Source organism: Spermophilus citellus (assembly GCF_964194105.1).
Source record: "Spermophilus citellus genome assembly, chromosome: 3".
Taxonomy (NCBI): domain Eukaryota; kingdom Metazoa; phylum Chordata; class Mammalia; order Rodentia; family Sciuridae; genus Spermophilus; species Spermophilus citellus.
In genome coordinates, this window is record NC_138184.1 from 12035726 (window position 1) to 12055667 (window position 19942).

The window sequence follows — 19942 nt, forward strand, 5'->3', positions numbered from 1 at the left end:
CAAGGCCCCAGGGCTCAAGAGTTTCAGCCAGCGCGTGCTTACCCAGGGTTGGGGATGAGAAGGTGACGGTGTTATGGTAGGGTGACATAAAACAGTGTGTGTGCCCGTGGGAAGGGGTCGGGTCTCTGTCACCCATGAGACATGCTCTTCCTGTTTTTTCCTCTATCAGTCACCCGACAAGGAGAGCTTCCTGTGCCCCCACGCTGCTCCCCAGGTGCCTGGTTTCTTGCCTGGGGCTCCCTGCCCCTCCTTCCTCCTCTGCCGCCCATCCCCGGGGTCTATTAGTATTATGTGGCCAAAGCCCAAGAACCTCAGGTGGCCCCGGGGGTGGGGATGGAAATTCTGGGTGATGTCTGCACCTCTGCACGGTCTGCTGGGTGGGAGATGGGATGCTCTGGGTTTTCAGGTCTAGGGTAAGCCCCTCGGGGAAAATTGGCTTCTGCCTACGGGGTGAACACTTGCCTCTAATCCAGGCTCTGAGGATGCCTGGGGATTGCGGTCTCCGGGAGAGTGGCTGGTGGCATTTTGATTCTGATTTTGTGGTACGGGGGGTTGAACCCAGCATTTCACACCAGCTGGATGAGTGTTGTGCCACCGAACTACATCCCAGCCTTCTAAGAATTCCAAGCTGAGACCCGGTCTTGCCAAGGTGCTGAGGCTGGTTGAATTGCGATCCTCCTGCCTCGGCCTCCTGAGTCATGGGGTTACAGATGTGCACCACCACACCCAGCCTGGCTGGCATTTGAAAGACACGTGAGCCTGAAGGGGTCTGACTTTGGGGGTCATCTTAACCAGGACTTGGCAGGCAGGACGGTCACTCATTCATTCTCTGAGCACCACATTACCACATGGCAGGCAGTAACACGCAGTGAACAGGACAGACACAGATCCCTGCCTTTGCAGAGCAGAGCTCCTAACGGCGGGGAGACAGGCAGTGAATAAAATCAGGAAAGCCAGGTGTGGTAGCCACCCCTGTAATCCCAACAACATGGGAGGCTGAGGCAGGAGGATCTCAAGTTCAAGACCAGCCTCAGCAACTTAGCGAGGCCCTAAGCAACTCAGTGAGACTCTGTCTCTAAATAAAATATAAAAAGGGCTGGGGACGGGGCTCAGTGGTCAAGCACCCCTGGGTTCAATCCCCAGTGAGTCCCCCCACCCCCCCAAAAAAATAATAAGATTAAGAAGTGACATAAACAGAATGTCTGATGGCAACAAAATGGTGCTAACTGTTAAGAAGGAAAAATTGGGTTCGGGAATATGAGAAGGGACATCTTGAAATTCTAAATGGTGCTGTTTTGGAAGGTCTCACTGATGATTCTGGACGCAAGACCAGCGGGTGCTCTCCACGGGGCTGGGCACAGCCTCCAAGTCCCTTCCTTGGCTTCTAGGAGACTCCCCCGTCCCCTGTATCTTTAGAGGCCACCTTTCCAGCAAGAATTTCCTGACTGTTGGGAGCTGCCCTGGATGCAGCACCTTTAAGTCCTGATGCACCAGGTTCTGAACGACTACTGCCTTCAGCCTGGCCCAGATCGCAGTCACTGGGTGTCACCCCAGCTGGGATAGGAAGGTGTGGCTCCAGGAGCAGGCGGCACCCGCTGGGGCTGAGTGACACTCACCTGTCCCTTTGTAATCCCCCCCTTTGCCCTTTTGGGGATAGAATGTTCCGTGGAACCTCGCCTGTGTGTCCCCTAGATAAGAATGAAGAATTCCAGAGGCTCGCTCTCTTTCCACCGAACCTTAGGGTCGGGGAGCCGTCACGAAGTTTGAAAAGGCACCTCTGGGTGTGCGCGCCCTCTCTTCGCTGTTTTTCTTAGGTTGTCGGAAGGGTCAGATTTGGGAACCCAGCATAGGGCTCCGGCTAGGACAGGGGGCCACAAATGGAGGCCGCGCGGGGATGTTTTAGGGTAGTTGATAAAGTGTGTAGGGTTCCAGGGTTGCCCTCCTCATGAGCTCGTTATGACTTACTGTGAAGCTAATGTGGACGTTGAAATTCCAGAAGGGTTCTGCTTCTAAAAGGTAAAGTGTCATTTAAATTTTTTGTTTTTATTACTTTCTGAAATTGTTTGGGCGATTTAAACTGAACTAGTAAACCGGCTGAGCCTCTCTCTGCATCCTTATCAAATATTCAGATGGGGTGGGCTGTGACTCACCTGCTCTTTGGGGACGAATACCAGGCTTTAGACACTATTCCCTACGGGGTCTGTAACTAGACCCCACCGCCAGCATATTCTGCCCTTTCAAAAACCTAAATTGTTGAATGTGGGCTACCCTGGGGCCGGCCAATGCTGGCGTCTGCCACTGAGACCCATTTTGAGTGCTTAAAAATTTTATTTTTATGTTTGAGGTGCCTGCATGCTAGGGGAGACGGGAGCCACCCATAGCTCTGCGCCTCCCGCCCTGTTTCGATTGCACCTGAAGCTTTTATAAATGTAAGCATCTAACGGTCGTCTTAGTCCATTCATGCTGCTATAACAAAATGCCTGAGATTGGATCATTTACAACAAGGAAATTTCTTTCCCACGGTTCTGGAGCCTGGAAATCCGAGCAGGAGGCACAGGAGGTTTTACTTGGGTCTGGGGAGGGTATCTTCTCTGCTTCCAGTGAGGGCGCCCTGTCTCCACCCCCCAGAGGGATCAATGCCTTGCCCTCCCATGGCCACAGAGGTGGCAGGCCAGGCAGCTCTCCGTACCCTCGTCCATAAGGGCATTAATGCTGTCCATGAGCACAGAACCCTCATGGCTTGATCACGTCCCCCAAAGCCCCACCTCTTAGTATTACCACAAAGAGGATGACGTTCCCAGCATGGAGGGACACATGGAGGGACACCTACCTTCAGACCACATCCATCGTCCTGCTGGTGCTGCTTGAGCTGCGTGGTATCTACACAAACGCACACGCTGGGGTCACACCCAGGACCCCCACTGAACCACCACCCAGCCTTGCCGTCCACACATTCTGAGACGTTTTCCCTTTCGTTCGGTTCAGTGTATCTTCAATTTCACTTCTGAACTCTCTCTGAGCCGTGGGTGTTATTTAATCTACAAACAGTGGGGGATTTCCCAGATATCACTGTCACCGATCTCCAGTTTTTTAAAGATTTTTTTTATTTGTTCTACTTAGTTGCCCGGGACAGCAGAATGCACTTGGATTCATCGCACACGAGTGGAGCGCAACATTTTGATGCTCTGACTGGACACGGGGGAGACACGCACCACCCGCGCGGTCACACCCGTGCCTAGGGAGATGATGTCCGCCCGGATCCACCGTCTTTCCTACCCCATAGCCCCTCCCCGCCCCCCCCCCCCGCCCCTTCCCAGGCTCTCCCTGATTTCCAGTTATTTTTGTTTATGAAATTAAGCTCGTCATGACTTCGATTCTGTGATTGTTCTTTTTATCAAGACCCCCGTGGACCCCCAATTTCCTTCTCCTGCTTTCTTCTTTCTTCTTCTTCTTCTATGTATGACTAACATAACTTTCTAAAGATATCTGGCTCATTTGTTTATTCGTTTATTTGCAGTGCGGAGGATTAAACAACAGCCTTGTGCATGTGAGAAAAATGCTCCCTCACTGAACTATGTAGTAATTGATTTTACTCACTTTCTTTCCACCGGTGACCGCTCTGACGGTAGGGATTTCCTTGTTGTTTAGGCATGAATCCTTGGTGCCTAGCACACAGCTTAATACTTAGTAGGTGGTCGACACATGTCTGTTGAATGGATGAATGAACAAATTGGACAGGTTAGGAGACCAACAATCAGAGATGTTGTTCTATTCCTCGGAGGTCACAGAGCATGAATGGGGCAGAGCTGGGGTTCTTCAGGGTCCAAAGCCTTATGTTAGACTCAGGGGATGTGCCTGGATTCCACTACCAGTCCCTGAATACCTACTGTGCGCCGGGTCCAGCGGGATGGCATTGGCCATGCGTCCACCGTCTTTACACAGTAGGACCACTAGCCTTTCTTGGGCTTGCCTTGCTCCAGGCCCAGCTGCGTCAGTGAACTCCCTTGATGTGCGGAGATGCCATCAGCTCGTCCTTCTGACCCATTTGCCTGACCCCTGGACATGTCTACGTCCATCTGGAGCCTGCTGCTCGGCGGTGCTTAGCAAGTTGGCCGAGCAGATAGGCTCTTCCGTCTCAGACAAGCCTCTCCTTCCCCCCGTAGAATGGGCACATGCACCCCTGAGGCAGGTGGGGAGGCCTGTGGCATTAGGCCCACCACGGGGGAAAGCCCAGCCCCTGGGGTGCGCTGTCGGTGGAAAGCAGAGCTGATCTGCTGCCCCTCTGGGGCCACCCCGTCCCCACGTGCTGGGGAAGACTTTCCATCGGGAGACCAGGTTGTTTATATCGAGACTCTTAGTGGAACATAAATTCCATTGTGTTTAAGCCACTTTTTTTTTGCGGGGGGGGGGTGTACCAGGGATTGAACTCAGGGGCACTCGCCCACTGAGCCACATCTTAGCCCTATTTTGTATTTTATTTAGAGACAGAGTCTCACTGAGTTGCTTAGTGCCTCACCATGGCTGAGGCTGGCTTTGGACTTGCGATCCTCCTGCCTCGGCCTCCTGAGCTGCTCTTGTTTTGAGGCTGCAAAACTCAACTCTAGCTCGGACCCACGTCTGCAGGATTTTCCTCCTTGTTTAAGCCAGTTTGAGTTGCGTTTCCTTTTACTCTCAGTGGAAATCCCTGAAAGAGGGGTCCTGAGGGGGTCTTAGCTTTTGGGGTGTGTTTTAGTTTCCTAAGATGAACTGAAATAACGTCTCATAAATTCCATGGTTTAAACAACAGGATTGGGTCCCTTCCAGTTCTGGAGTTCAAAAGACCCGAATCGGTTCCCGGGCCGACACCAAGGCCTGGCGGCTGCAGGGAGGAGGTGGAGGGGGTGGGGGGGTGGGGGTGGGGGGGCCCTGTTCTCCAGTTTTTTCCAGCTTCTAGAACCACTTTCTCTGCACTCCTTGTGCGGTCGACTCAGATCCCCGCACACTCGAGCATTCGGTCCTGGGACCTCGTAGTGGGTTGAATTGTGTCTCCCCCTGATTAACTGTCCAAGTCCTGACCCCGTGGAGATGGAACCGACCTCATCTGGGCAAAAGGGACTTTGCTGAAGTCAGTAAGTGAAGCGTCTAAAGATGGGATCGGGGACCTCTGTGTCAGGAACCATCTGTATAAGGAAGCTTTCCTCCTAATTAAAAATGCAATTTGTGAGCGAATCCTTTGAGTCTGTGTGAGAATCCAGTTCCTTGAGGAATCAAGGGTGGGGGACAAAGAACCCACTCCCTCACCGAGGCCCCACCTCCTACGGCTTCCACTACCTCCTGGTGGCTCCACCACCTGGGGTCCAAGGCTTTAGCAGGAGATTCTGGGGGACTTTTAGCTGGGCGTGGTGTCACATATCTATAATCCCAGCTACTTAGGAGGCTGAGGTAGGAGGATCACGAGTTTGAGGCCAGCCTCAGCAACTTAGTAAAACTCTTGTCTCAAAAAAAAAAAAAAAAAAAAAAAAAAAAAAAAAACAACCCAAAAAACAAAAAACAAAACAAAACCTGGGGATGTAGCTCAAGGGTAGAGTGTGCTTGGGTTCAATCCCCAGTACTGCAAAACAAAAACAAGAAAAAGAAACTAAAATCCTTTCTGTTGCCGTCCTGTCCAGGCTGTGCATCGGGACTCACACACAACTTACAGGTTTTGCAGATTCAGCTTGTATGATTGTGGTAGCGGGCTTCAAGATGACCCAGTGACCCCTACATCCTGGCATTTGTGCCCTTGTGTAGTCTCATCCCACAATGACCCAGATCTGGTCCACATGGTGAACTGAGCGCAGACTAGACACAGTGTGTGACTTGTGAGGCTAGGCATGTGGCTTCCACCTGAGCCTCCACCCTGCTGTGGAGACACCCAGTCATCCCTTTGGAGAGACTCGTGGGAAGAATGGAGGTCTCCTGTCCAGAGCCAGGTGGGTGCACGGTCCTAGAGGCAAATCTCCAGTACTGCCTGTCAGGCTTTCAGGTAAAGGCTGCTCCAGGAGACATCTTTTATTTTTAATTAAAAGTCTTATTTAAAGTTCTCTTTATTGGGGCTGAGGCTGCAGCTCAGTGGTAGTGTGCTTGCTTAGCATGCACAAGGCCCTGCTCCATTCCCAGCACAGGAAAAAAAAAAAAAAAAAGGAACTAGTGCTAGTTATGGACTATAGAATATATACCACAAATTCATTGAACATTATAAGAAAGTTTTATGGAATGTCACATCATGCCTTTTTCCCAGGGATCCCAACTAAGGCTTTATCTTAGAGGCCCCTTTCAAAGTATCTGTTCATTTATTTTTATTTTTATTTTTTTAAAGAGAGAGTGAGAGAGGAGAGAGAGAGAGAGAGAGAGAGAGAGAGAGAGAGAGAGAGAGAGAGAATTTTTAATATTTTTTTTTTAGTTCTCGGCAGACACAACATCTTTGTTGGTATGTGGTGCTGAGGATCGAACCCGGGCCGCACGCATGCCAGGCGAGCGCGCTACCGCTTGAGCCACATCCCCAGCCCTGTTCATTTATTTTTAGATTCAAATTTTTTGAAAAAAATTTATTAAGACGTATGAATCGTGTATAGGGCTGAGGTTCCGCCTGGTATTTCCGCGCCTGCACCCAGCACCCGCTGAGCACACCCCGCCTCCTTTCCACCCTCCCCTCGCCCCACACCTTCCCCGTCTCTAGAAATCACTGGGCCACTTTCAGGTTGACTTTTTTAGCTTCTGCCTTTGAGAGAGAGGGAGAGATGCTCCTCCTTCTGTGTCTGGCTTGTTCCTCCTGCAGGGAGACCTTTCAGGTCCACGCATTTTTCTGCAATTGTCTGAGTCCCTTTCTTCTCCACGGCTGGCTGGCTGAGGGACGCAGCCTTCCGTCTTGTCTTTGTGCATCCATCTGCCGGGGAGGGGGCACCTCGGCTGATCCCACCTCTCAGCACCTAAGGAACACGGGCATCTGGGCAACGTTTAGACTGCATCCTGCAAAAGACGAGTCAGAGCCACCCAGCTGAGCTGAGCTGGATCCCCAAGTCACAAAAACTGAGATGACACATGCATAGGGTTGCCTGAAGTCACTAAGTTTTGGGTGACTTAGGACACAGCTGTAGATCACTGGTGCGGGGTCCTAGCACTTCGTTATGGGATGTGGGAGCACTTGGCCCCCGTCATTTCCACGTCTGGCTGCAAACGTCACCACCTCCAGGTCACTATGGAGTGACGCCGCCGTCACTATTGAGAATAAAGTGTAACAAGCCTTTTCTGGCTCATCCCGGTGTCCCCTGACTGGCTTATTGCCCCTCCTGTTTAGGTCAGAGGTCCAAGGAGGGAGGAGATTGGCCACTTTTCCACCTGGCCTTGGCGCTCTGTCTGCGCCCAGCTGTGGGGCCATGGTCACCGTCCTGGGGAGATCTGAACTGGGGAGAGAGAGCAGCTTAGGGCGGGGTCGCAGGGGCTCTTCTCAAGACGGATTTGCATGCATTTGACTTCTAAAGAAAGGGAACTGAGAGGGGCCCCGGGCGCCTGAGCAGAAGGCATAGGGGACAGGCGCTGCTGGGCACCAGGCGTTCCTCTCCTGGTGTCCTCTGCAGCCATGAGCACCCTGTACACTAACACGGGGCGCCACTACCCACCAGGTAGGGCCCTCGCCAGGCGTGGGCTGGGGGTGGGGACCCCGCATCCCCACCCTGGGGCCGTCTGGAGCCAGAGACCAGGACCCGAGGGAGGAGGGGGGGGGTGGCTGGACTCTGACTCGCCTTCTCTCTGGGAGGGACCACAGTGGAGGAGTCTGATGGTGATGGTGACGATTACGAAAACATGGCGCCACCCTACAAGGACCTTCCTCCCAAGCCAGGTGAGACGGCTCTCTCAGGAATGAGGGAGCAGGGCCCCAGGGGGCAGTCGCTGGACACTGTAGCCACCCGGTCATTCTCGGGTTGACCCACCCCAGCCAGGTGCCACGATGGCAGGCGCACTGGGACTGTGCCCTGGAGCTCTGGGCACCAGCTCCACCGAGAAGGAAGGGACGAAGCATCGGAGAAATCCCAGGGGACCGGGGGGATCTGCCCCATGGCAGGGGGTGGAGTCGACGAGGGCACCTGGGTGTGGTGGGTGACCAGCCCGGAGGGGCTGATGAGTGGACAGAAACGTGGGAGCTTGGGAGGTGTCCCTGAGTGAAGTCCCTCCAGGGAACTGGAGGCCGTGAGAGGTTTCTGGGGTTGGTAGTGCCACCCAGGTGTCCTTGGGCAGTGGCCGTCCTATGCAAAATGGGCCTCTCTATCCCCCGTTTCTGAGGTCTAGGGAGGTGAGTGGCTCCGTGTGAGGCAGGAGGTGGGCTGGGTTGTACCGTGGGACGGTCTCGTCTCTGACGCCAGCGCGGTGCCCCCACGGTCCTCAACCCCTCCTCCAAGACCAGGGCCACCCCTCCCTCCAACATGGCCCCTCCTCATCTCTGCGACTCCACTCCCAAATGCAACATCCCCTCATCCCCGCCCAACCGCAACGTGACCTTCAACCTGTTCCCAAACCCGGCAAGGACTCTGCGGTACCCTGACCCTGTGCTGAGTGACCACGCTGCTCCCACACCCTTCGCCACCATCACCCCAGCTTCGCCCTCGTCCAATCCTAGAGCCAGGTCCAACCCCACGTCACTCCGTCCTCACTTCAGCCACCAACCAGCTGTCCTGGCTCACCAGGACCGAGGGGTTTCCAGGACACGGACTTCTCAGTTTTCAGACGAGGAGTTCCCTGGCGGTTCCGATGGTCGGTCTCTGCACTGTGACCCTGTCCCCTCCCCTTAGCCCGACCTTGACTCTGACCTTCTCTTCTTCAGATTCCATGGCTCCCCCGCGGCCTCCCAGGGCAGGTGAGTGGGGCTGAGGGTCCAGAGGCCCCCCTGTGGCTTTGCCCTGCCTTGGCCTGAGCAACCTTCCTCCTTCCCCAGGAAAGAAACCGGAGACCCCTCCTCTCCCTAGCAAGCCCCCGAGGATGACAGGTGAGGCCGCGGGCGGGGTCTTCCTGCTCCCGGGTGGAGACTCTCCTGGGAATGACCCTTGTCTTTCTGGTCCTTCCAGCCCTGGACCTCCCGCCTGTGCCCCGCAAGTCTCATCAGCTGGGTGAGCAGTGGGGGGGCTGGGGGGTGTCGGCCAGATCACGTGTCCTACCTGTGCACCTGCGACACGACAGCGGATCCCGCCATTTGCACAACCGCATGCACAATAAAAAATGTGGGAAGAAAGGAATCCTGAGGGGGAAGCCCAGGGGCTTTCCTCCCAACCCCTCCGTCCTGACTGTGGTTGTTGATCTCGGAAGACAGAATCTTCCGGCAACTTCTGCATAGACCTCTCTCCTCCTTTCTCCCAGGCGTTGATCGGGAGCCTCCTCCTGTCCTGTCGTCCCTAACCAGTGAGTCCCCCTCCCGCGGGCGGCTCCCTTCTTCCCCTCTCGGGGCGGACAGTGTATCTGAGTCAGGTCCAGGGTGAGGCCCTGGGACAGAGAAACCTCTCTGCTCCTCCTGGGGAGTCCAGACCAGGGCCCCCGGGGACCCAGGACATCTGCAGGGGACTCTTCAGCAAGTCCCTTTGGACTTGGAGGAGACACGGACCTGTTCTATGTCCCAGGGGTCCGCAGGCCACCTTGAGTGGGAGGGGCGTGGGCAGGAGCTGCTGGAGGCTCATTCCCCGACCCTGTCTGGCGACTGTCTCTGGACTGTCCTGTGGACAGGGCGACACACCTCCGTCCCGTGCTCCTGGAGAAAGGCTCAGGGTCCCTTCCTCTCACTCTGAAGCATCAGGATGAGACTCTCTGTCCCCATCCACCCCCCCGCCCCCGCCCCCCAGCCACTCCAGTGCCCTGGCTCTATCCGAAGTCCAAGAGTCCTGGGTGTCACCAGGAGGAGAGGCTAAAGGTGTACCTGTGTCTGCTGCTGCTGGTGACGTCCCTGATCCTGAGCTGCCTCAGTCTGATTGTGACCCTGATGAAGTGTGAGTAGAGCCGGGATGGGCCGTGGGGAGAGGCTGGGGGCGGGGCCCAGGAGGACCTGGGGTCAGGCTGGACTCTTCCTCACAGACCAGGAGGTGGTGGAGAGGCTGGGGATGTTGACCTCTCAGCAGATGGCCTGGCAGGTGAACGGTGAGTGCCTCCCCAGGCTCAGCTCCGCATCATCCCCACACCCAACCCCAACACCAACCCTGTCTCCCTTTGCCAGTCGCTGTGCTGGGTGCCGGAGGGCAGCATGGAGAGCACATCAGACATGACCCTTGTCACGTGCTTTTCCCTGTGGAGGGCGTGTGCGAGCGTGCGTGCGTGTGTGTGTGTGTGTGTGTGTGTGTGTGTGTGTGTCCAGACTTCCATTATGGCATTTGGCAGCCACAAGCTACAGGTGGCTGTTGAGCACTTAAAATGTGACTGGCCTGAAATGGGGTGTGTGTTGTCACCGTAACTCACACACTGACTTCAAAGACTTGTTCCTACATAGAATGGAACCTATCCCACCAATACTTTGAAAATGCTGGTTGCAGATTGAAATGATAATGTAGTGTAGATACAGAGGGACGAGTGAAAACAGTATCCAAGTTAATTTTACCGGTTTCTTTTTGACTTAAAAACATGGCTTGGGCTGGGGCTGTCATTCAGTGGCAGAGCGCTCGCCTCACACGCATGAGGCACTGGGTTCGATGCTCAGCACCACATAAAAATAAATAAAATACAGATACCGTGTCCATCTACAACTAAAAAAAAAAACACGTGGCTTGGTTCACTTTGACTTTCCCTTGGACAGCGCAGGTACGGGGGTCATGAGTCAGACATTACCAGTGAATACAGAGTTTTGGACATCACAGAAGAGTCTAAAGGAAGGGGGACGCCCTTGCCTGCCTGTTTTCCCTCCTCCCCTGGCAGTGCCAAATCACCCTCTTCCTTAGCCCCGTCTCCATCCCCTATCCCAATCCCATCCTCATGTCCAATGCGTCTCCAGGAAGCCCACCTCTCCCTTTAGCCTCAAGTCCCCAGGGGTGGATCCCCCTCTAAGCCACTCTAGGACCCCTGGACCACGAGAACGTGGGTTTTGAATTCTGCCATTTCCCAGGAGACCCGGGATGCAGTGAGGAGCAGTCAGTGGGGGGTAGTGGGTGGGCAGGAGGGTGTGATTCTGGGTTCCCAACCCTTGATCTCTCCTGACAGTGACTGGCATGGCGGGGCTGGCTGGACTGAAGAAGGACATTGACCGTGTCAGAGCAGACACCAACCAGTCCCTGGTGGAACTTCGGAGTTTGTTAGGTGAGTGGGGTTTGGGGAACCACCCAGAGATGAGGGACATGGCCGGAGCAGCAGGTTGCAGGACTTCATGGAAATGATTTTTAGTGAAGTTTTATGAGAACGGTGCTTACTGGAGTTGAGAAGGGCACAGCCTGAACAACTGTCCGTGGCATACTAGGTACACAGACTCTGAAGCCTTCTGACAGCATCTCTCTTGTCCCCAGACTGTACCAGGATCACCTGCCCTGAGGGCTGGCTCCCCTTTGAGGGCAGGTGTTACTACTTCTCTCCCAGCACCAAGTCATGGGACGAAGCCAGGAAGTTCTGCCAGGAGAATTACTCTCACTTGGTCATCATCAATTCCTTTGCTGAGCACGTGAGTTGTCCCTGCCGAACCCTTGAGAACCACTCTGCATATTGCTTCCAGGATTCACCCCTCCTTTTCTTACCAGGATAGAGAGAACTTGTAATTCCTTTTGAGTTATTTAAACTTAATAGCAGGCTCTTGCTGAGACACTATCATGTGAAAGGGAAGAAGATGTGTTTTATTTGAGATCAAGTGCTGATGGTGTTTATTCAACCTCTGCAAATCTCAGTTTTATCTCTTCCATGGAAACTGAATGACTCTAAGATAGTGTCTGTCTTCCAAACACCTTACGTCTTGCGTGTATTAGCATATGTAGTCTTCACAACTCTACAGATCCGTGTATCAGCCAGGAGAGGTTAGGTTTTGCTGCAGTAACAGAGAGTCTCCATAGCTCAGCAGTGATCACGCAGGAGGCAAATCATCTCCGAGTTTTCACTTATGCTCACAAAGCAAGTCACATGAGCACTCCTACCCTTGGAGGTGATAGGGAAAGAAGGTCTCACCTGTGAGTATCCAGAAGGAAAGTTGGAATATTTGTAAACAACTTTAATGGTATTTTTCCACCCACTCGGAGCCCTGATACTACTACAATTAGGTAAAATTACGATTTATGCACTTCACAGTTGAAGACACTGAAGCATAGTACGTCTAAGCAACTCACTTTTGGTCACTCAAAACTACTTTCAGAGCTGGGATTTGGGCTCAGGTAGCTGTCTTCAAAGTCCATGACCTTGATCATAAACATCAGAGCATTATGTTTTTGCATGATACTGGATTGAACCCAGCGGTGCTCTACCACTGAGCTACATCCCCAGACCTTTTTAAATTCTAAGTTTTGAGACAGGGTCTTGCTAAGTTACTGAGGTTGGCCTCTAATGTGCCATCCTCCTGCCTCGGCTTCCCGAGTCATGGGATTACAGGTGTGCACCACCACCCCTGACCTCTGGTTTCTTGAAACATCCCTGGAGCTTTTACTAGGAAATACTGTCCAGGTACCTTTTGCTCTTTAGAGTCCCCCAATTTTTTTTTTGCCACCTCCCGGGGGTCCTTGGGGATGAGGTGGAGGGCTCCTCTCTCCAGACCTTGTCTGCATATTCAAAACTTCTTGCCACTGCCACCTCCCCTCCCTGCATATTGGAGACTCGAGGTGGGAGTGTGATTTGCATACAGTAAGATGCACATATTTGAAGCCTGTGTTTTGACCAACGTCACTGCCAATCAAAACAAGACTCATAACGTTCTACCACCCTGAAAAGTCCTCTCTTATCCCTCATCTAGTTAATCCTTCCACCATCTGCAACCACTGACATGATTTCCTTCACCATAAATTAGTTTTTCTGGAGAGGAGTTGCTTTTAACTATAGTTCTTCCCAATCTTCTGTCTTCAACATAAACCCTTCCTTTTCTTCCCAAAGCCCAGATATACCAGCACCAGGAGGCTCCTTCCCCTGCTTCTCTTCCTCCTTCATTTTTTTTCTTCATGAACTTCTCTGCCTAGATGCAGATTAGGAGTGGGTGGAAAAACACCAGGGGAAAAACCTCTTATCGTTTCCTATTGCTAAAAGACGTTATTCAAATGTTGTAATATTAAATGCTAAGATGTCACGGTCGTTGTTAGGTGCCAGTCACTGTGTTTGCACTTTAAGAACATTAACCTATTTTATCCTCGTGCAAATCCTATCCTACGAGGAGGTAGCTCCTGTTATCATCCCATTTTACAAATGGAGAAAATGAGGAACAAGATGTGCATTAATCCATTTTCAGTTGCTGTAACAAAATACGGGAAGCTGGGTATTTTATAAAGGAAAGAGTTTTATTTGTCTCCAAGTTTTAGAGGTTTGAAAGTCCAGAACATCCCGGGGCTGGCTCTGGTGATGGCCCCTCTGACGGCATCACAACTTGCGGAGCATGAGAGGGAGGGATCATACGACAAGATGCCTCCGGAGACCTGAGAGGGGCCAGTCTGGCTCTTTTTACAACAACTCATTCTCTTGGGAGCTAAACCATTCCCCAGGACCAGCAGATGCCTCCAATGACTTAGCCATGTCCCGTCAGACCCGGCTCCTGGATCTTAGGGAGAAAAACCACACAAACCGTAGCGGAGTGGCCCCCTGCCGGAGGAGCTGTGTGGTCACCCTCACGCCACGTGCTGAAGCAGGAGGGTGTTGATCCCCCTCTGCCTGCCGTGGGGACCAGGGGCAGCCTTCTGAAGCCACAGATGAGTGGGAGAGGACTTGGGGGGCTCTCACCCCGAGGCCATTAGGAGAACTGATGGCTGAATGCAGTTTGTATTTGCAGAATTTCGTGGCCAAGGCGCACGGCTCTCCACGGGTGTACTGGTTGGGGCTGAATGACAAGAACCGAGAAGGGGACTGGAGGTGGCTGGATGGGTCCCCTGTCACATTAAGGTAAGTGTCCGAGGCTCCTGGGGTCTGTCTGTCTCTTCTGTGGGCCCTGAGCATGGGGAGAGGAGAAGGTGGGGAGCATGGCTGAGGGTGTTAGGTCCTGGTTCTTTTTTAAAATTTCAAAAAATATACTTTTATTTTTAATTGATACAATATATTTAGTTACATTGTTATGTAATCATACATGTTTATGGGGCACAGTGTTATATTTCAACACCATATATAACGTGTGAGGATCAGATCAGGATAGCTGGCAAATCTGTCACCTCAAATACTCATTGTTTCTTTGTGGGTTTTTTTTTTTTTTTGGCACTGGGGATTGAACTCAGGGGCGCTCGACCACTGAGCCCCATCCCCAGCCCTATTTTGAATTTTATTTGGAGACTGATTTGCTTAGTGCCTCCGTAGGTTGCTGAGGCTGGCTTTGAACTCGTGGTCCTCCTGCCTCAGCCTCCCAAGCCTCTGGGATGACAGGTGTGCACCACCGCGCCCGGCTGTACTAGCTATTTTGAAATATACAATTAATTATTGTCAAGCACAGTTAGTCCCTCGTGGTAGAAAACATTAGAAATCATTCCTTCTATCCAGCTACCCCCCTGTACCAGTGACCACCCCTTCTCCGTCCCTCCCTCCCCGTCCCCCTTCCCAAGTCCCCCCTTCCCAATTCTCTTAGAATTGACTTTTTAGTTTCCCCATAAGGGACGTGGACGTGCTGTACTCTGTCTGTGCCTGGCTTATTGCACTTAGCATGATATCCTCCAGTTCCATCCATGTTGCTAAAAATGATAGGACTTTATTATTCTATTTTATATTTTTATGGTTGAAGCCTTTGGCTCTTCCTGGTACAGGGATCCTGATTTTAAATACAGAAAAATTTCTCTTCGGGTTGATAAATTGTCATTAAGCCCCCGAGGGTCTCCACAGCACCTAACTGAAGGTTACTGCCTGGCACAGAGGGACCTGGGGACCCTGAATGGAGGGGTATGTAGGATCCTGGTCATCTTTTTGGTGCCCCCTCTGGGAAGCCCCTCTTCCCTGCGTGGTGTTGTCCTTGTGGTCTGGGACCCCAGTTCTCTAGAATTCCAGGCTGGTCTACAAGGGTGATTTTTTTTTTTTTTTTTTTTTTTAATGACGACAGAGCTTCTGGTCCCTGAACTGGGTTAGCTTTTTGTTGCTGTGACAAACGCCTGGGAAGAACTTGGAAAAGACAGGATTTATTTTGGTTCAGTTGCAGAGGGTTAGGTCCCTGTCTGCCGGCTCCATTGCTCTGGGGCTGAGACCACGGCAGAGGAAAGGGGTCAGCTCACGGTGGCCAGGAAGGAGGGAGGGGGCAGGCGGGGCCAGGGACAAGCCAAGTCCTCTCAGGATCTGCTTCAGGGACCTACGTCCTCCAGCTAGGTGCAGCCTCCTACCGTTTCCACCACCTCCCAATAACCCCCTCAAGTTATTGATCCGCCAATGCCATCAGACCCCTGTGACCCGGTCACATCACCTCTGACTGTGTGAGACTCTGGGGGACATTTCAGACAAGTCGTAACATGTGCCTTTGAGGTTTCCTCCATTGCAACATCTCAACCTTTTAGCACAACTTTGCAACTATATCAAGCCTCTAGGTTAATGGCTGGGAAAATAAAAAGACTGGCCACAGGTTTGAGAGGAAGATTTGGAGTTGTCAAAATGATGAGCAGGGGGCTGGGGATGTGGCTCAAGCGGTAGCGCGCTCGTCTGGCATGCGTGCGGCCCGGGTTCGATCCTCAGCACCACATACAAAACAAAGATGTTGTGTCCGCCAAATACTAAAAAAGAAATATTAAAATTCTCTCTCTCTCTCCCTGTCTCTCACTGTCTCTCACTCTCTCAAAAAAAAAAAAAAAATGATGAGCAGGATTTTTTTTTAGCTAGAGATTCTTTTTTTTTTTCAAATTTTTTTTTGCTTTATTTTTTTTAAATTGGTTGTTCACAACATTACAAAGCTCTTGACATATCATATTTCATACATTAGATTGAAGTGGGTTATGAACTCCCAATTTTACCCCAAATGCAGATTGCAGAATCACGTCAGATACACATCCACAATTTTACATAATGCCCTATTCGTAATTGTTGTATTCTGCTACCTTTCCTATCCCCTACTATCCCCCTCCCCTTCCCTCACATCTTCTCTCTCTACCCCATCTACTGTAATTCATTTCTCTCCTTGTTTATTTTCCCATTCCCCTCACAACCTCTTATATGTAATTTTGTATAGCAATGAGGGTCTCCCTTCATTTCCATGCAATTTCCCTTTTCTCTCCCTTTCCCTCCCATCTCATGTCTCTGTTTAAAGTTAATCTTTTCTTCCTGCTCTTCCTCCCTACTCTGTTCATAGTTGCTCTCATTATATCAAAGAAGACATTTGGTATTTGTTTTTTAGGGATTGGCTAGCTTCACTAAGCATAATCTGCTCTTAGCTAGAGATTCTTGATAGGAGGCGCGGCTCTCAAAGAAATGAAGTGGCGTGGCCTGGCACTGTGGGGACAGCTCAGGTCCTGGTGTGCCTGCATTCCCCAGCGGGAGGCACTGGCTGCCAACGGCTCACAGTCATGATGTTTCTGGAAATGTGTCCTCAGCTGAATGGGAGGCTGCTCATCTAAGAGGTTACCCCTACTCCCACGGGGATCAGCCCAGGGCCAATGACATCCTAAGAGATGGCTTCCGTGGGGTGACCCTAGGGGGCATCCCGAGCTCCAGGTCAGGAGGAAGCCGTGAGCAGCGGAGCTCACAGCCTGGCTCAGCTCCTCCTTCCTGGTCCACCGCCGGCTCCCGCTCCTTCTGCTTTCTGTAGAACCTCCCTTCACGTACCCCATGCACCCGAGTCCCTGGGTCAGACCCGGCTTTAAGAGTGTGACCCCAAATAGCTCAATTCCTGCAAGGTGGGGAGGATCCGACTGGGGTGTGCAGAGGGAGGGGTCCTGGGAAGTGGAGGAGGCAGAGGAGGCTGGTTCAGGAGGCCCGGGGTGGGCGGTGGAGGTGGGAGAGGCTGCCCGTGACCAGCGGGGCTGGGTAGGACAGGTGAGCTGGGGGGAGGGATGATGTGGCGTCTTCTGGAAGGCAAGGAGCATTCAGATGGAAGGACCCTCGGACCACGATGGCCTTTCCTCTCCCACCACGTTCCTTTCTTTAAAGTCAATAGCTTTTCTGTCTTGTGGGTCCTGGGGATTGAACCCAGGGACATCCTACCATGGAGCTCTACCCCCTCTTTTGATTTATTCATTTTTTTTTATTTTTTAAAATATTTATTGGTGCACTTTGATGATTCATCACAGAGGGCTTCAGTATCGTCACACCTGCGTGTCACATGATTCTATCAGTCTCGGCGCCTAGTAGCTTCCCTTTCCTCCCCTTCCCCACCTTTTTTTTCTTTTTCTTTTCTTTTTTTTTTTTTTTTGAGACAAGGTCTTGCTACATTTCCCAGCCTGGACTTGAACTTGTGCTCCTCCCTGCTCAGCCTCCTGAGTTTCTGGGATCCCAGGCGTGTGTCCCCGTGACTGGCCGTCCTGTGGGTTGTGACCGCTGCCCGGGGGCGTGCGTTTGGCACTGCAGAGCCACGCAGCATAGTCTCAGCACCCGCAAATCCCCTGGGGTCCCTTGGCTCATGCCTCTCTCTGCCCACTGTTTCTTCCCTCCAGTTTCTGGGCCCCACAGGAGCCCAACAACATCTACGAGGAGGACTGCGCCAGCATGAACAACGGCGGCACCTGGAACGATCTCTCTTGTGCCAAAACTACTTATTGGATTTGTGAGCGGAAATGCTCCTGTTGAACCCGGGGCTGAAGCTAGAGGTGGTGGCCCAGCACCTCCCTGCTGGGGGTGAGAATTCCCTGCCGGTCCACAGAAGGCTCTGTGTCTCCAGGGGTATGCTGAAGACATGATTGACAGCTGGGGTGCAGGCCAGCCCTTCCGGTTCAAGCAGAGGGGTGAGCCGGAGGGATGCTGGGGACTTGGTGGTAGGTGCCCTCCCATTTCTGAGAGGTGGAGGACGTTCATCCATTTCCTGATCTTCAGAAGCGATGCTGAGTCTGACATTGAACCTGGGAGGCTCAGAGCATGACGTTGAGCCCAGGATAAAACACCCTGGCTCCTCTGAACCAGGATGAGCTGGCTCGGGCTCCTTGACCGCCTGGCTGATGCAGACCCGCTTCTGGGAAGCTGTGAGGCACGGTGAGCCTTGACCGTTCACTTTCTCAACGTCTTGGGTGTCATTTTGCACAAGCTACGTGACAGAATCAGATCTCTGACAAGACCTGGCCCATAGAACTTCTAGAAAGACGAGACCACCTCCACACAGTATAGCTGGGCCACTCCGTGACCTGGTCAGACCCACAGTACAGTGATGGCACTGTCTGTCTACCTCTGCCCGGGGCTGTTTGTGGGTTGCAAAGGTCTTTGGTGGTGTAGGAGTTCACTCACATCTGGGTGGACTTTCCTGGGGTATTCACTCTGGCAAAGTTAGTGCTTCTCAAAACGTGACTTCACTGTGTAGTCCTGGGCCATGGTGTTGGGTTCACAGGGCTGCAATAACCAAATACCAGAGGCTGGGCAGCTTAAAAAACAGAAATTTATTTTCTTACAGTTCTGCAGGCTGAAGGCCAAGATCAAGGGTGTCAGTTAAGTTGGTTTCTCTTCTTGTCTTGAAGATAATTGTCTTCTCCCTGTGTCTTTGATGGGTCTCCCTTCCATGGGTGTCTATGTCCCAATCTCCTCTTCTTAGAAGGACACCAGTCATATTGCCCTAAGGTCCACTTAAGAACCTCGTTTTACCTCGATTACCTTTTTAGTTACCTGTTTAACCTCCAAATATGATCACATTCTGAGGAACTAGGATTTAGGATTTCAACCTATGTATCTTTTGGGAAAGTAAATCACCCATCAAGTACCAGAAGTACCCTTTGGTCATTCTGACATCCCAAACACACCACTCTGAGGTCTGGCACTGTCCCCTTCTGAGCACAAGGAACTCAACACGGTGGTCCTTTTGGACAACCCATGAATTGTAATGGAATGGATGAAATTCTTGGTCGCCGAGTGCCCTTACCTAGTAGCAAAGTCCTTCCTGTTTGGGTTGAGAGCAGAGAGGTGGCTTTGAGGAGAGCAGGGAAGTGGGGGAGGTGGGGTCCGTTTCACTTCCTGTCCCTCTGTTCTGGTCTCTACCTGTCACCCTCCCACCAGCTCCCCACACAGTCCACAGCCTGCAGAGTGGGCGGGTGTCCTGTTCTCAGCCCTTCTCCCAGGGGACCCTGGGTCCCAGTGACTGTTTACCTGGGGGTCAGGGGAAGTTCCCGTATCTCAGAAGAGGAAACTTGAGTTTCCTCCAAAATATTGTGTTAAGAAAAGAAGAAGCAGGGGGCTGTGGTCACATCTCTTGAGTGGCTCGGGGGTGTGGGGGCCCACGGGGGTGCTGGCCCTTCCACAACTCTCATAACTCTCTAGTTGAAGACAAATGGAAGAGAGGTTTCCTTTTACCATTTTGGGTCCAGAGGAGCAAAGATTGGGTGAATTAAAAATAATAATAGCATAGTTTATCAAGCATGTATTAGTCATCCGTTTTAAGCCTCACCGTGACTGTGAGGTCAGGATAATCAGCGACCCTACGTGGTAGTGGGGAAAACTGAGCCCAGAGGAGTCTTGTGGCTCACCCACGGCCCTTCGGTGGGTAAATGGCACAGTCGGGATTTTACCTAACGGCAGCGTCTGCTGCTTTCAAAGGGATTGCCTGTGAACTTGAATTATCCTCGAGGACCGTGACCTTGGAGCTCCGATCTCAGCTGGTTATTTTGGGAAACTGAACAGTGTGATGTGGTTGGAAACTGACACCCTGGGACGGGAGAGGAGACTAGGGGTTGAATTCTGGGTGAGGTGATGGTTGTCTTTG

The 19942-nt window shown here is 52.1% G+C and overlaps 1 protein-coding gene across 1 annotated transcript; it reads left to right on the forward strand.

Annotated features, from left to right (window-relative positions):
• The first annotated feature begins 7556 nt into the window (after window positions 1-7556).
• On the forward strand, window positions 7557-18374 carry CLEC17A (C-type lectin domain containing 17A). The gene is made up of 12 exons (XM_081287411.1): window positions 7557-7640; window positions 7784-7858; window positions 8837-8869; window positions 8948-8998; window positions 9078-9119; window positions 9367-9408; window positions 9843-9986; window positions 10072-10134; window positions 11185-11280; window positions 11484-11635; window positions 13925-14034; window positions 17700-18374. Exons 1-12 carry the CDS (start codon window positions 7598-7600, stop codon window positions 17830-17832), a joined length of 984 nt encoding a protein of 327 aa, XP_081143537.1. The 5' UTR covers window positions 7557-7597; the 3' UTR covers window positions 17833-18374.
• The last annotated feature ends 1568 nt before the right edge of the window (window positions 18375-19942 follow it).

Bases quoted from the DNA above. Each gene is read 5' to 3' on its own strand.
- CLEC17A (XM_081287411.1), top strand. From the start codon at position 7,598: ATGAGCACCCTGTACACTAACACGGGGCGCCACTACCCACCAG. The intron at 7,859-8,836 runs GTGAGACGGCTC...TCTCTTCTTCAG, and splicing joins GGACCTTCCTCCCAAGCCAG to ATTCCATGGCTCCCCCGCGG. The intron at 8,999-9,077 runs GTGAGGCCGCGG...TGGTCCTTCCAG, and splicing joins CAAGCCCCCGAGGATGACAG to CCCTGGACCTCCCGCCTGTG.